The sequence below is a fragment of the Eublepharis macularius genome, chromosome 16 (assembly GCF_028583425.1).
Source record: "Eublepharis macularius isolate TG4126 chromosome 16, MPM_Emac_v1.0, whole genome shotgun sequence".
Taxonomy (NCBI): Eukaryota; Metazoa; Chordata; class Lepidosauria; order Squamata; family Eublepharidae; genus Eublepharis; species Eublepharis macularius.
This window is the reverse complement of record NC_072805.1, coordinates 47,075,273-47,092,338: the sequence shown is the minus strand read 5'-3', so window position 1 is coordinate 47,092,338 and position 17,066 is coordinate 47,075,273. Positions and strand designations below refer to the sequence as shown.

Below are 17,066 nucleotides of genomic sequence, written 5' to 3'. Positions count from 1 at the left end.
GGTCACTTGCTCCAACTGTCCTCAGATATGATCAGGGATGGAGTATGCAGGGAAAGCAAAACTACTTCTGCAAGTATCCATGTGTGTTGACTTATAAATAGCTGCATTCCAGTTTCACACAAAGGTGCCTCCCAAAAACCGGCCTGTACACAAATGAAACCCATACACAGCTCTGCTCTGAGGCCTTATAACGGCCAAGGCCAGAAATGCGGAAGGGAAGGAAAACTGCGGGGCTCTTGTGACCCCGCTAGAATAAGAGGGTGAGCGGTCCATTTCCACAAGCATTTCAACTCCAGGTGATTTCAGCCGAGCATCCTCCATTTCAGTTGCCTGCAGTTGTTACTGTCTGATTTATGTACATTCCTTCCTGCACGCAGTGATTGCGATGAAAACACTCCAACGGGGAGAAGTGGTCACGTCCTCTGAAAGCTGAGTCCTCATCCCCCCCACCCCAGACCAGCCATCAGCAGTCCCCACTGGGGCCTGCCTCGCTCCACACCTGGCCATGGAAAACAGCAGCAGCCAGGGAGGCAAGCCCACCAACATCTCCCTGGCAAGCAGCGATGCCATCTTTGACGTGCTGGAATATAAGGCTCTCTCTGTCTTCCTGGTGCTCGGCGTTTGCGGAGTCGGCATTGTTGGCAACGCCATGGTGGTGCTGGTGGTCACTACCACCCGAGACATGAGGACTCCAACCAACTGCTATTTGGTTAGCCTGGCCGTAGCTGATTTGATGGTTCTGGTCGCTGCTGGGTTGCCCAATGTCACCGAAAGCCTGATGGGAACATGGATCTATGGGTACATCGGCTGCCTGAGCATTACCTACTTCCAGTACCTGGGCATCAACGTGTCATCCTGCTCCATCACTGCCTTCACCGTGGAGAGGTAAGAAAATATGCTGTATTCTGTTCTACTTTCTGGCCAGGCATAAAGGGTCAAACTAGCTGCCCTTTTTGTGCAACTTCAAGACAATGTAGATGTGAAACGATGAAGCTCCCTTTCTTCTGGGCAAGACCAACAGGACATCTGGACCAGCGCTCTGACGGGCAGCTGCTCTCAAGGGACAGAGGACTTTCCTATCCCTTGACCTTGAAATCATTTCAAGTGGAGCTGCCTAGGAATTTCTGGACACCAAACGTACGCTGCAAAAAACAAAACCTTGTTCTCCCTATCTGGTTATTAGTTTTGAAGGCTAAGAAATTTATTTATTTGAAGTATTTTCCCGCCACCTGCCCACCCAGCTTAGGGTCTCCAAGGTGATCAAAGGCATTAAAACAAACTTTGAAAAATGCATAGCATAAAAACAATTAAACACAACAATTAAGGGAAGCACACAAACAATGAAGCAAAATGGGAAGAAGGTTTGCAGTGAGGGAATGCCCTTCAAAACAGGCAAGTTGTCACCTGCTGGTGGAAGGCGAGGATAGCGAGGAGCAGACAAATCTCCCAGCCCTGACCCTCAGGATCATGCCAGGTGGGGATGAACTCTGCACGTGCTCTGCCACTCCACTAGTGTCTGCTATAGAACTGGGAACCTGGAGACATCCCATTTCCTAGCCGTGAGGGGTATGGAGTCTGACCACTGATGGGTGGTTCCTGGCACAGGGCCAGCATGGGGCTTCTGGCAATGTGTGACACATCGGCCCTTATTTCTCCAGCTCAGCTGCAACAGAAGCTCCAGCTTTGGTGCTCAACTCAATCTGGTCACAGAATTTCCTGTATTAAAAATGCCAATTCTGCTCCAAGATCAGAATATATATCAGTCTAAGCAATTCAAGCATATAAAGGAGAAAAGCCCAGTCCATGTATAGACCCCCCCCCATCACACCACACCCGCCAGGCTCTAAGGTGGCTTAGCAATGGGAGACTTGCAGTTACACACAGGGCAGAGCAGTAGGGGGCAACTTGGTCAGGCTGGCCTCATTCCACAAAAGTGACTCTTCAGTGGCGGACTCTGTGAACGGGCATTAGATGCCTGCAGCCACGCAAATGGCTTTGATTGACTGTGATGAGCTGGGGTGGCAGTGCTGCTGCTGCAGAGATCTGGGTTTGAGTCCTTGCTTTGGGTTTTGGGACGGACACACTCTCTCAGCCCCCCTTACCTTTCAGGGCCGTTGTGAAGATAAAAACCGGGGAAGGAAACCCTACGGATGCCGCCCTGAGATCTCTGAAGGAAGGGCAGGATAAAAACATGGAAGGTTACATCAGTTGTGGGCCTGTAGACCACATTGTCAGAAGTGATATAGCCTAGGGAAGGACTGTGGCTCAGTGGCTTGGCATGCAGAAGGTTCCAGGTTTAATTCTTGTCATCTCCAGTTAAGGGTCAGGTTATAGATGATATGTAAGGCCTCTGCAGCTGGCAGTCCGAGTTGACCACACTCACCTTAATGGGCCAACGGGAGAAGGCAGCTTCACATCTGTGGCTCTGACAGATGGAGGATGCTTGAGGGGCTGATCCCGCTTGGGGGTCCAGAGGTAGAAGCTTGCTGTGGCATGCAGGTGGGCACGTGGCACTTGTTGGGCTGGGGAGGGGTGCCTTTCCTCAATCCTATCTGGCCTAAGCTGCAGCTTTGCTGCCTGGCATAACTCTCCCCCACTTCTCCCCACAGGTACATTGCTATCTGCCACCCGATGAAAGCCCAGACCATGTGCACAGTGTCACGTGCCAAGCGCATCATTGCTTTCCTCTGGAGCCTCACCTCAGTCTATTGCCTGCTCTGGTTCTTCTTGGTGGACATCAACGTTGGCAAGAGCCGGCAGGTGGAGTGTGGCTACAAAGTCTCCCGCAACCTCTACTTGCCCATCTACCTTCTGGACTTCGCCCTCTTCTTCGTCACCCCTTTGTGCCTGGCGATGGTGCTCTATGGCCTCATCGGCAGGGTCCTCTTCCGCAGTCCGGTCCCACGCCAACCGGCTGCCCTCGCCAAACACTGCAGAGACTCGAACGGCAAGGAGAGGAATGGCAGTTCTGGAACCAGCGGGCCAGTCTCCTCCAGAAAGCAGGTAGGGAGGCTGTCAGAGGATTCCCCCAGCAACACAAGCAATGTTTTGACCAGCACTTGCCATGAATTCAGGTCTGAAATGTGGGATCGTAAGGGGAGAGAGTGCTTCTGAGCAGGGGGGAAAGGGTTCTTTCCTGACCCCTGAAAAAGGTCGTCTCGTATCCCCGCCACCTCCAGCTAGGACGGAGCTGCGAGGCTTCTCACGGGCGCTGTGTGCTTCTGAGACGGAACAGATCCTCATCGCTCTTGCTTGGAAAGAATTAGCCACACAATGTGTCACCTGCCCTTTTCCCTCTGCCAGCATTTGTCACGTTCAGCGTGCCAATAAATTGACTTTGCATTGAATTGAATTATCACCACTGCCGACTGCCAAGCCGGGAACCAGAAGGATCCCTGGAGCCTTCGTCAGTGTTAAACTCTGGTTGCTTGCAGAACAGCTTTTATAAATTCTTTGGGAAGAGTCCAGGGGCAATAATGGCTGAGACAAGAATCCCAGAGAAAGGCTCTGCAGGAGACTTGGGGGTGGCCCATCCCGCTAGGAACAAAAAACTGCTCCGCTTGCTCCTACCTGGTTACATGGAAGGACAGCAACAGCCCACATACATGCATACATGCATGCATACATACATGTGTGTATACACACACACACACACTTCTAAGCTTCTTGAACAAAGGAAAACATAAAATATATTACCTACTAGCAACCAAGCCCATAGAAAACTGCCTGAAGAGAGCTGAGCCACCTCAGTGGGCCTTCCTGTGCCTCCAGAGGGCTGGGCCATTCGTAGTCCCTATTCAATCCAAGCCTGACTGAGTCAAATGGTTATCTTATTATTAGAAGTAACTGATCCCATTATCAGAAGCTACTGATTGCATCTTCTCCTCCCTCCCCTCTCCACCTGTATATCTGACCAGTTTCTTCTTACCCTCCATGCATCTGATGAAGAGAGCTGTGGTTCTCAAAAGCTTATGCCTCAATAAAGTTGGTTAGTCTTAAAGGTGCTACTGGACTCTTTTCTATTTTGCTACTACAGACTAACCCGGCTAACTCCTCTGGATCTATTTTTATTTACATCCTTGATCGCCTGCCTTTCTCACTGAGACTCCAGGCAGATTACGCGGCATGAGTCAGTGCAGTCGATTTCGAACACATTTCAATAAGCAATGTCATGGGTACATACATGCAAACTTGCAATGATTTAAACCTGCAGAAATACAACACACAGAGCTGAAGAAATGCCAAAACATTAGTGGTTCTAAGACTGAAATAGTAAACCTTTGGAGTGGGGGGGGGGGTTCTCCCCACCATTGCACTTGGTTAATTTATTTCATTATTGTTTTGTATGTTGATTTTAGTGTTGTTGTTTTCTTGTTTTTATTGATTTTAACTTGTTCACCGCCCAGAGCCCCTGAGGATGGGCAGTATATAAATTGAAATATAAAAACAAATAAATAAATAAATAAAATAAACAATATAGAACTATTAAGCAGGATCATACCTAAAACAACAGATAGTACATAATAGCAAGGAGTCCAGTAGCACCTTTAAGACTACCCAACTTTATTGTAGCATAAGCTTTTGAGAGCTACAGCTCTCTTCGTCAGACTAACATGGATAACTCCTCTAGATAGTATGTAGCAGCAACATAAAAAAGAAAACCAAACTTTAAAAAATATAGAAAAGAAAAATAAAAGGAAAAAAAGAATACAGTTACAAAATGTATGAAAATAGTACATAGTAGCATATGGCAGACAAGTCTGTGGTCCCGTCCCCTTATTGATGCCTCTCTTTGTTCAAAACAGCTGGGAGAGACTTGAGATCTGTCAGAGGGGCTGTGGGTAAAGACCGCAGCTCCTGGTCCACGTTTCTTTGCCTTGCCTTCCTCTTTTCTACTTCTCTGCAGGTCACCAAGATGCTGGCTGTGGTGGTGGTCCTCTTTGCCTTGCTCTGGATGCCCTACCGGACACTGGTGCTGGTCAACTCCTTCATGGAGCGCCCCTACCTAGACCGCTGGTTCGTCCTCTTCTGCAGGGTCTGTGTCTACGCAAACAGCGCCGTCAACCCCGTCATCTACAACCTCATGTCCCGGAAGTTCTGCCTTGCCTTCAAGAACCTCTGCAAGTGTCGGGGGACGGAGATGCCCCAGCGAAGCTTCTATGCAGCCTCCAGCGGCTACAGCATGAGGAGGCAACCCATCCTTCAGCACCAAAGAAAGGAGACAGAGGCCTCCTCAGAGTCAGCTGGAGAGAAGGCCCCAGCTGCCTTGGAGCCAGGGAGGACATCTTCCCAAGAGAAAGAGAAAGAATTATACTTCAGCGTGGTTTGAACAGCCAGCAGCTTCTCTGCCTTCTACCTGTAGATACGTCTGGGAAGCTGAGACAGGCTTGTGCTGACTTTTCCATTTATCTGGAATCACAGTTTGACCCTGGATAAACCTCATCTGGGCTGGGCTCTGCAGGAACGGGTGTCCTGAAGGCTCCTGTGCCCTATCAAGCCAAAGCGCGGTACTTTAGAAAGACCCTCCCCAATGGCCAAGGACGCTTCTTGCATCAGAGGTCCAGAGCAGATCAGAGTACTTGCTGACACTTGTAAAAGGCCGTCAGCCGTTCTCTTTTGCTGTATATAGGCTGCTTCCTGCTTTGCCTCCCACCCCCTGCTTCTCAAATGCACAATCCCCCAAGAATGTCAAATAAAACTGCAAATAAAGGAAAAGGGCACCAAGAAATTCTCATGCTCCTCTCCTTGAAAGCCAAGATCATATTTCAGCTACTGCTCTTCTTGTTGGGAAGCTGACTCAAAAGACGACAGGGGTTGGTGGGGGGGGGGGAGACCTCTCTGATCTTCAGACATGTCGCTTTGGAGAATTCTAAACCTGGACAATGGCCTGATCACAGCAAAAGCCTGAACTGCCCCCAAGGCAAGCACAGTCAGCAGGACAGAGCCCTTGCCAAGCAACCCCTGCCCAGGGCCAGTGAACTTAAATGATGTATGAGCCGGCTGAAATGTACTTTTACAAAGAAAATCATATCTCGCCTTGCCATCAAATCCAATATCCCAGCTTGCACAAAAGCTTAAAAAGCAAACAAACAACCCGCTCAGACTAAAATATCACGCAGTACAAAGCAGCAGCCTTGGAAGGGATAAAGCCCACATCGATTCACAGTTAAGACCCACCAAATCTTTGGGGGATGAATGTGGACGTGGCGTCGAAGCACTGCCCCCGAATGACTGCTTTTACAGTGGGTGCCACCAGTCCCGACTGGTCCCACGCACCCTACTGGCTCCACTTTGGGAAGGGCACTTGCTGGGACCCGGACGAAGTAGAATCATAGAATCATAGAGTTGGAAGGGGCCATACAGACCATCTAGTCCAACCCCCTGCCCAAGTACTGGCCTCTTGCCCTGGGGTTTTTATGAGAGGTTCTGCCCCTTTCCCTTATCACTGGACCCAAGCCTGTTATAGTCCTGGAGTGACTTTGCATGCAGTTAACAGTGTGTGTGTGTGGGGGGGGGGGGTAACAGCAGGCTGAAATACTGACAATGAATGAATGGAAAAGTCACAACCACCACCCTCTCTTCCTCCAGTAGCCCATTCCACAGGGTGAGTGCAATGACCGAGGAAACATGGGCTCTGGTGGATACTGACTGCACAGCACTTCAGATATGGGGGTTCAGGGTTGTGACGGGCTCCACCAGTAAGAAGCAACCAGTGTAGCTGCTTCACAACAATATACATGTGCCTGCTAGCCCAGGAAAACAATGAGGCTGCAGGATTCTGTACCCAGCAACATTTCTGATAGCCTTTAAAGGCAGCCCCTTGAAAAGCGTGATGCAGTAGTCCAGCTGTCAGGTTCCAAGAGATGTAACTAAGGGACAAATCTGGAGCCCCTTCCTGCAAAATATTGTGGACTCACAACTGAAAACAACAAAGAGCCTGCCTGCGAAACCTTCAAGCAAGAATTAGTCATCATTCCATTTTTCTCGAGAAGAAGCCAAAGGAGGGGGTCTGGGATGCAGATATCTCATTTCCTCGGTGGAGGATGCAACCTCTACATAACGTTACCACTATTACTTCTTCTGGGCTTCTCAGAAGTCTACCCCCTTCCTCCCCGGAGCTCATCTTGGCATATAGGGGGAGAGACCTTAGTAGGCAGAGCATCTGCGTATTCCATTTGAAAAGACAATCTGTGAGCACAAAATGTTACATCGGAAGCAGCCTGCTCTGCCACCAGAAAACCAAAACACAGACAATAGCTGCATAAACTTCTTTTTTTTTAAAAAAAAAGCCCATTTGTACTCCTGTGGGCTCAGGGTAGATTTGAACACCAAAATAAAACCTAGAAATGCATAAAACCGAACTCTAAAATACTCTGAACAGTTTTAAAAATGTTCACCGGAACCCCCCCCCCGCAATCAAAACAACAGGAAGCATGCCAGCTGAAAGCCAGATTACATCTGAAACTATTGCTGATGAGCTATTTATGCCTCCCAGGCATAATCCACCCTGAAAGTTCAAAGGAAAAACACTGATTTATGCCTCCCTCTGTCAGGACTGGAAAGGAGGGGGGAGAAGAGTGGGAGAGAGTCTCTCTATAAATGTGCTTTTAATTGAAAATGTATAAAGCTCTTTAATCTTGCTTATTGTCACCGAAATGCTTTAGTGTGCATAAACAGGTAGTTATCCCCTGTCCTTTTTATTGTAAAAATGAGCCTGGTCTCTCAGAAAAGACCAATTTAATAGACTTTCCATCACTCTATTAGGGGGGGGGGACTCAAAATGGGCCATTTCACGGGTACGAGAATTCCCACTTGCATTTAAAGGAGCTTTGCAATTCTTGGCCCTCCCTGTGGGCAGGCCAGACCCTTTCCACACAGGAGACACTGTCCGATACATGGCATTTCATCTGTCTCCCTGGGAGGCAAACAACACATTATTTGGCAGGAATATTAGACACTTCCTCCCGCCAAAGGCCCAGGGAATGGACAGTATGTCAAAACTCAAGCGATTTTAAAAAGTGCATTTACTGACAGCTGGAGCAGCAACAAAACATGTAACAATTCCATGACAAAAGTGGCACCCCCTCCCCCCAAAATATCTGTAAAATGAAGATGAGCTCTGACCTGGATAGCCCAGGCAAGCCCAAGCTGATCAGATTTTGGAAGCTAAGCAGGGTTGGCTTTGGTTAGTAATCGGATGGGAGACCTTCAATGAAGACCAGGGTTGCAGAGGCAGGCAATGGCAAACCACCTCTTATTTATTTATTTTATTTTATTTTTAACCCGTCCTCCTTGCAAGCGGGCTCAGGGCGAGGTACAACATTGATTAAAATACAACTTAAAATCATCTATAAAAACAGATAAAATACTGTGCCCCTTTCAGGGCAACCAGCGGGAGTGGACTCTCCAAACCTCTTGTAGAGGGAGACCGGTGGAAGCTCGGCAATGATGGGCTGAAATTAGCCACCATATGCCTGGCGGAACATCTCTGTCTTACAGGCCTGCCTAAACGATACACGATCCTGGCAGGCCCGAGTGTCCTCAGACAGAGAGTTCCACCAGGTTGGGGCCAGGACCGAAAAGGCCCTGGCCATGGTAGAGGCCAGCCAAGCCTCCCTAGGGCCAGGGACCACCAGTAGATGTTTTCCAGGGGTCACCATAAGTCAGCTATGACTTGAAGGCATTTTCGACTATCATCACTGAACTCCTGAGAGCTCAGTACAGGAGCTAAAGAATATCAGCTAGAATTCAGTCCTGACCGGAGGGGGGGCGTCATTTGGTAAGTAGCCATTGATTCAGATCTCATTAGATCTCAGAAGCCAAACAAGGTCGTCCTTGTTAAGTCATTGGATGGAAGATCTCCAAAGAAGACCAGGTTGGCTATGCAGGGGCAGGCAACGGCAAGCCACCTCTGTTAGTCTCTTGCCTTAAAAACCCCAACAGAAGTTGCCATAAGTCAGCTATGACTTGATGCTACTTTTCACCACCATATAAAGATGAAGTTCTTGGCTGCTAAGACGGGATGGCCCTGGTTAATACTTGGATGGGGGATTTCCAAGGAAGTCCAGGGTCACTACACAGAGGCAGACAATGGCAAGCCACCTCTGAATGTCTCTTGCCTTGAAAACTCTATGGGGGGGGCGGTCGCCATAAGCCAGCTGTGACTTGACAGCACTTCCCACCAGTACCTGGCAGACGTCCCCGGACTGTTCTTTAAGATGGAGGCCAGGACTGGAGAGACCCTGTTCTATTCACCAGTGATTAAAAGGTATGTGGAACAGACCCTCATCCCAGAGCAGAGGGGGAAAGGGAGATTTGGGTGGGGGGGCCACTTACTGGCACAGCCCCTTGCCTTGGGGGAAGGAACTCTTTGGCACCTTCTTGAAAAGCCATCCCTCTGCAAAGTCTGCTGGGAGAGGGCGAAGGATGCCGGAACGGGCACCAGCCGCCTCTCAGGACCTGTGCAGTCCCTGGAGGTTGGCAAGGGGAGAACACAGCAGCTGCATCTGTCACACTTCTTTTGCCAGCATCCAATGTTATATTTGCCCCCTGCTTCCCATGCAACAGGCCAGCCTCAGTCTGTGCCACGGCCAGTTGAAGGACTCGGGGAGCCAGTGCTGGGAAAGGCCTTTTACGACTTGGGCCCCTGGAAGTGTCTGCCAACCACAGCACACAACACCAGATGGACCGCTCTCCTGACTTAGCTTCATAGCTGGCTGTGGCTCAGTGATAAATCATCTGATTTGTGTGCAGAAGGTCTCGGGTTTGATCCCTGGCCTGTCCAGTTAAAAGAGTCAGGTTACAGGTGATGCAAAAGACCTCTGCTTGACTCCCCGGAGGAGACCCGTTGCCTGTCAGATGAGACAAGTCTGACTTTGATGGACCAAAGGTCTGACTCGGTGTATGGCTGCTTCATTTATGGAAGGGCTACAGCTCTGTGTCAGAGCACCTGCCTCCTACGCAAAAGGTCTATGGTTCCATCCCTGCCACTCCAGCGAAAAGATCTCCCGAGACAGATTTGGAGCGTCATTCCTCTGACAGAGGCCCTGGAGAGGTGCTGTGAGTTGAAGCAGAAAATAAGGAGCTGGATGGATCAAGGGCAGAAGACAGCATCGTATTCAGTGGAGCTGAGATCCTTTTCAAAAGGAAAACAGTTGCGTGGGCTTCTAAAAATCCCTCCAGCAGAACTGGAGATGGAATGTTAAGGCTACTATGGAGAAGGTCACAATTCAGATGACATGGGGAAAGGGCACTGGAGTTGGGGGGCAGAGGAGACCTTTTGGCATTTCAAGAGTTGACAGGTATGTTTTTAGGGAAAGTCTGCCAGCAAGAGATGGTGGGCCAAAACCCCACCACATCTTCGCTGAAGTGGCATTTTTCTGAGGCCGTTGGGGAACAAAAACGGTGTGTTCTAGAAATTTCACAGCCATCTATAGCTCCAGAGATGTTTTCAGAGCAAGCGTTCCTGTCAGTCAAAGGAGAAAAGTAATTAGCACAGTTCGCAATCTTTGACTGCAATTATGCCGGAACAGGCTTTGCCATGTGAAAAAAAGAAGCTTCCAAATGGGCCATTTTATCCAAGGCCAGAACAAGACCTCAACCTATGCAATTAAGAGAAGAAGGAAGAGGAGATTGTATAAGAACCTCTCCTTATTTGGGCATTGCAAAGTCTCTGTAGGGAGCAAGTGGAAGTTTTTCTCCATAATGAGACAGCTTTCAATCAGCAGTTTCAGAAAGCTGTCAAGAGATCCTTCCTTATTACAGCAGCTGTACAGAAAAGAATGGGTGAATCCAACAGCGGATCTGTCATTTGTTTGTTTAAATGCAGCTAATATCTGGCTGAAAATGGACCCCCGAGCCCTTTTATTTTCTTTTTAAAAGCGCAAAGCTCTGGGATTCATTTCCAGCAAAATGAAATTTCAGAGCCCGGCAGCTCCTTGCCATGATAGTCACACCAACGATGCCAGTCGAGGAACAGGGCATTCTCAGACCTGAAGGCTGGCAAGAAGGTCGGCAGCAGAGTTTCCAAAGGGCACAAGCAGGCCGAGAAGGAAGTGAAGGGTACAATATGGGTGGAAGAAAGCAGAGCCTTTAAGGGGGAGAGGGCTGGGGGGAAATAAAGGGTGCAAGAAAGGAGGGGGCAAAAGAAAAAAACTTGGATGTAGGGACAGGACAAGCTAAGTATTCTGGGAAGGAAGAAACTCCTCCGGTGAGGCTCTGTGCCGAGAGAACCGCTGGGGAGGGGAAGGTGACAGAGGAAAAGTGGTTTTGCTTATGCTTTGCTTCCTGCTTTGAGCTCAAAACAACAGGAGGGGAATCTCTTTCTTAGCAACAAGGGGAGGCATGCCAAAGGGGGTGGGGGGCAGAACCACAGCCCTGTTTGGCATGCAGGGACAGCTCTCCCCTCTGCGGCTCAGTCTGTTCCCCCTGCATCTGGCAAGTGCAAGCCTCTCCTTGCCCCACTTTTGCTTGCTGGAATGCCAATGTCTTCACAGGTAGATGCAGGGCTTTTTTTCTGGGAAAAGAGGTGGTGGAACTCAGTGGGTTGCCCTTGGAGAAAATGGTCACATGGCCGGTGGCTCCGCCCCCTGATCTCCAGACAGAGGGGAGTTTAGATTGTCCTCTGTGCCACAGCGATCTCAACTCCCCTCTGTCTGGAGATCAGGGGGTGGGGCCACCACCAGCCATGTGACCATTTTCAAGAGGTTCCAGAACTTCCTTCCACTGCGTTCCAGCTGAAAAAAAGCCCTGGGTAGATGTGACTTTTGGGGGCCAAAAAGGTTGCCTGCCTACCCCTGAATGAAAACATTGCTTAGTAGCAAGCAAGCTTCTTGGCTCACCAGAACTCCTTTTCAGAGCACAAGTTAGCAAAAAGGAAAAAGAAGAGACGCCCCAGCAAAAAAGAGTTCAGGTGAAATTGGGATGTTTGCGTGACACCTGGAGAAGTTTCAGCTGGTCGCTACTGTCAGGCTTGGATTCATTTCCTAATGGACCAGAACAGCTCTCTGTAATTTTCTTCTGATCGGAACTGAGCTGCGGTGCCATCCTTTCCATAACAATTACTCACAATTTACAGGCAGTTCCGTTCATCTGGAACTCAGTTGGTACTTTGCAGACCAGTTAAGGTAGACTCAGCTCTGTGGACCAAGATCATGCATTGATGCCCAGAGGTGGGGCACAGGGTTTTTAATTTCCAGCTAGGAACATGGATGGAGGTGTCAAATCAGCTCAGAACCCCAATTAAGCAATCCGCTCATTCGGATGAAAGCTGTAATTAGCAGCAGTCCAGTTGCATTCAGGATCATCCGAGGGAGGGAGGGAGGGAGGAGGTCTGGCAGTTCATAACAAAGCTGACTGGCATTCTGAAGGGCCATCAGGTGTGGATGGAAGAGCCCTCATCTGGAGAGAAGGAGCCACCTCTGCCGGGGATTGTACATACGTGAGTTTCAGCTGTGGCCACAACATACTAGAGCAATTACAGGCTTGTTATTATTGCCCAAGCCTCTGCATGGATATGAGATTGGAATGCATGCTGAGATCAGTTTCTGGGCTCAGCTGGCCTTGAAGGGTATTCAGGAACTGAAACAGAAGAGATGGTGATGGAGTACAAAAGGTCTAGGATGCCAGGGAGGAAGACAGGAAAAGCTTTGGATCCACAATGCCAGAGAATTTTCTTTCTTACTTCATAGTCACCTTTCTCCCCAAGGGGGGGGGGCAAAGTAGGTAGCCCAAAGTGACTTACCTAATTCTCTTTTCCTCCATTATATCCTTCACAACTCTCCACGAGCGGAGAGTGTTCGACTGGCCTAAGGTAACCCGGCAAACTTCCATAAGCAGAGTGGATCCGTGTTTCTGAATTCCTTCCACCTTTGCTGTAGTTGAGCACTGTAGCTGAGTGGTTGGGCTGTGAATCAGCACTCTGCTGGCTCGACTCCCACGACTGCCATGAGCTCAATAGGTGGCCTTGGGTAAGCCGCTCCTCTCAGCTCCACCTCCTCAACTGTATTGTGCAATGGTGATAACACTGACTTTGTTCACTGCTCTGAATGGAGCACTCATCTGTCCAGTAGAGCAATACATAAGCGCAGTTGCTGTTGCTGTTGTTTTTATCCACTAGCGCTCTTCCAGTGTTCAGCACCATTACTGATGCTGGTCTCAGCCCTCTGCTTCACAGATGGAGGATGCACAGCTCAGCCTTGCTTCCCCCCCCCCCCCCGCTCTCCTCTTCTGCCCCTTGCCTGAATCGATGTAGGGGAGTGAGGCAAGCATAGAATCTCATGCTGTGTTGCACAGCACCACTAGGGGCAGGATGTGCTCCACGCACTCACCCTTTGACAGCATCCTGCAGCTGCCACACTCACCCATGGGAGAGGGGCCTGCAGCAAACCTACTTGCTACTACCCTGCCTCCCCGGGACAGCTGTTGATATAATAAATTCGGCATATGGGACAGGCTGCCTACAGGTGGGCCAAGCGAAGCCCATAACCCATATGCAGGATGCCATTTGGGCTCATGGCCCATTTCACCACAGGCCACACAGCACAAAAACTGTGCAGGGACGCCACCTCTGTGCGTGCATTTCTTTAGGCCTCCTCCCCATCGCACCAGCAGCACTGATGATTTCAGAATGAAAATTGTTCACAGGGGACTTCTAGCCTTCCATAGCTTTCCAGTTGCTACCTTTAGAGATGGGAGATCCTACAATGCATTCTTCTGTTCATTCAGAGGCAGGGCAAAGACTTTCTAGAGCAGAAAATTATTGGGGTAAAACATACCCCCAAGCCTAGCGCTGGAGACATTGAAGTCTCTCTCCTCCTGCAGTGCTGCTCAGCTCCTCTAGAGGGCACCACTCTAACCATGCTCAGCACCAGGGAGCCCAAAGGGGGAAGGATACAGAAGGGAGGGGACACAGAATGCTAACCTTGCAATCAGCAGACGGAAAGGCCAGGATATATTTCACTCCTGCAAAAAAATAAAAGTCTGGATCTGCTTGAAAGCATGTTGACTTTATCTGAGCTCCGTTTTAAAAGTGGAAGATTCACAGTTGCTTTTCTTCACATCAACCCTGTGAGGTAGATAACTTTTGCACCCATTTAACAGATAGGAGAGGTGAGGCAGTGAGAGCATGCATCTAGCCTAAGATCACACTAATGAGTCTCCAAGACATGAGCCCAGGTTCAAATCTAGACAGAGTAACAGCCCCAGAGGTTCCTATCAGAACAAAAGCAACTGTTTTCTGCCTCTCTACCAGTCCAATGAAAGAACAATAAGCCAAGACTACACTTTCAGCTGTCGTCCTTTTTGGCGGCAGTTCCCACACCCTAATTCTCCCATTGTTTTGCCATTTCTTGCAAGGCGTTCTGTCTTTGGGGCCATAGAAAAAAAATCCCAGGACCCTTGGGGCAATTCCTTAACCACCTCTGCCATGTTGACAGCGGCTGAGAATGGAGGAATGGGACCCTTACTTGGCTATTGAAGTCATCAAGGCCTGACCTAGGCTAATTTGGCAGGGTTGACGGTCGGGCGGGGGCTGACTGGCTCACTGCAAAGGGAGATGACCGGTTTGAACTGCCGTTAATTGTAGCAAAGCAGAACAGGGATGCAATCTGCAGAGAAGTTTTGCAAAAGCCCCACTGAAGCAAACAAGAAAGGAACAATCAGGATTCTGCAGGGCTCCTGTTCACACCAGATTCTACAGAAGTCTCTTTGGCCAGCTTGGCACAATCCACAGCTGAAATTCCGGGGGGAACCTCCTTCCAAAAGGCCAAGCTACACTTTGGCGTGCCCCACATGGAACACCCAGTGTGTGTTTTGACCATAACGAAGGGGGAGGAGAGATTAAGCCCATTTCCTTCACTGAAAAATCCACCCTCTGCCAGGCTTAAATCTCAAAAGGGAAAAGAATACATGCAGGATATGGGTGGCCCTAGTAGAGCCATGGCTTATAACCAAATAACGGACATAAGTTTTACAATAGAAACCACAACATTAAAAAAAAAACAGTGGGGGAACATTTTAACCTTTCAGGACATTCAGTCGCTGACCTAACAGTAGCAGTTATCCTGCAGAGGAATTTCAAAGGGAGATTAGAAAGAGAGACTGCTGAATTGCAACTGCTAAGAAAGCTTGCCAATGCTCACCTGGATTGAATTGAGACCAAGGCTTCCTGTCTCATTACCAATGCTGATTTCTCCACACCCACCACCCCTCTGCATACCCCACTCTATTCAATCACGCCTACCATTGTCGTTCATCAGCTATTGTCATTTGGCATCTGAAATCACTCTACTCTCCAAGATATAAGGAGTCAAGGACAGATGGACTCACATTATAGCTGTATCCAGGGCTTTTCTTCTCGGAAAAGAGGTGGTGGAACTCAGTGGTGTAGCGTGGGTTGCCAGCACCCAGGGCAACTCCCTGCAGGAGGGGCCGCCCCTGGCACCATGCCTGCACACGCGCTCTCCCAGGACTGTGCGATGATGTCACTTCCAGGAAGTGAGGAGCTTGGCGTGCTCCTCAGCCAGCAGCTGCTGCAAGAGGGCCAGCTCAGCACCCAGCAAGCCAGCCGCCCCATCAGCGCAGCAGGCACTGTGGGCAATCTCCTATGGATGCAGTGCAGGCTCTCCTCGGCACGGCACCCCCTAAAAATTTTGTGCCCGGGGCGACCGACTCCCCCCCCCCAACACACACTACACCACTGGCCCGAGCAAGCCCATGAGCTTGGGTTGCCCAGATGCAGGGCTGGAGTGGAGGAGCACCAGGAAGGGGAAGAGCCAGGGCCTGGCCTCTGCTCCCAGGACAGGAAAATCTCCTGTGCCAGCTGGCCACGCCTGCTACTTCACCGCCTGATGTGCCCTCAGGGGCAGGGAGGCTCCCTTCTGCCTCCGGCTGGGGGGAAGCATTTGAGGAAGCGGCGGCAGGGCAAGCTGGGGCGCGGGGCCTGCTCTTGCTTTGCTGCTGCTGAAGCTCAGCATGCCGCAAAAGAGCTGGGCACCCTGGGCTGCACGCGGGGAGGACACGGAATCAGGGAGCGGGGCCACCAGACACATGGCTACTTCCAAGAGGCGCCGGAACTGCGTCCCACCACATTCCGGCTGAAAAAAAGCCCCGGCTGTATCTGAAGCCGTGAGCTGTGGCTCACCAAAGCACATGCCCTACCACAAATTTTGTTAGTGGTGCTACTGGACTCTTGCTCTTTTCTACTGCTACAGACAGACTAACACGGCTACCCATCTTGATTTAACAAAATAAGTCACCGTGTGCGTGTGCATGCCCTTCACAAATCAGTCAGAAATCACATACTGAACTTTCCTTTTATACAAGAGAAACAGAAATGTCATTTTCTTTGTTTGGAAATGTGCAAATGCCAGAAAAGCCACACGGGCAAGGCACCGCCACACACCACACTGGAACAGGATGCTCCTTCAGCACAATCTCCCTGAAAATTGACAAGGGAAGGCTGGCTGGCCATCAGGATAGAGACAGCACAGACTGTGAGCCCCTGGAGGCGGTTCACCTCCCAGGAACAAGACAAGAGTCTTCCAAGTCCTGGGGCAAGAGAGGGACAGGCAGCAGCCTTAGGGGGAGGATGCCCCCCCCCAGGAGCTAGCTTGGAGTTAATGCAGATCAGACACTTGCCGATAGCAATCTCTCCTTGCAAAGGCCAGAGGGAGCTTCCAATTCAGCCCCTCGACTGGTGATTTTCCTTTGCAATACAAAGAAGCTATATCCTTACTGGTCTCAAAGGGCAGGAGACACAAAAGAAAAATGCAAGGATATCTTTCTCTGGAACAATTCATATTTTATCTGATGGACAGACCTGCAAAACTGGAATGCTTGCATAGTCCTGTACCAATTTTTGTGGAGGGATAGAGGGTAGCCAAACCTTAGCAGGGTCTGGGTTGTACGAAAGGGGGAGGGAGGTCATTCCTAAGTGGGAGATAGGGGAAATACAACAGCAGGTGATCCAGTCCAAAGGTAAACTTCAGAGGCAGCCACATTACTCCAAGAGCTGGTGCGGGAGGAAGGAAGCACGGGGCTTCTAGAACTGCCAACAGACAGTCTTT

At 49.8% G+C, this 17,066-nt stretch overlaps 1 protein-coding gene across 1 annotated transcript; it reads left to right on the top strand.

Moving 5' to 3' along the window:
- The first annotated feature begins 505 nt into the window (after nucleotides 1-505).
- Nucleotides 506-5,329, top strand: LOC129343894 (thyrotropin-releasing hormone receptor-like). The gene is made up of 3 exons (XM_055000275.1): nucleotides 506-885; nucleotides 2,610-3,003; nucleotides 4,907-5,329. The coding sequence occupies exons 1-3, from the start codon at nucleotides 506-508 to the stop codon at nucleotides 5,327-5,329; spliced, it is 1,197 nt and encodes a 398-aa protein (XP_054856250.1).
- The last annotated feature ends 11,737 nt before the right edge of the window (nucleotides 5,330-17,066 follow it).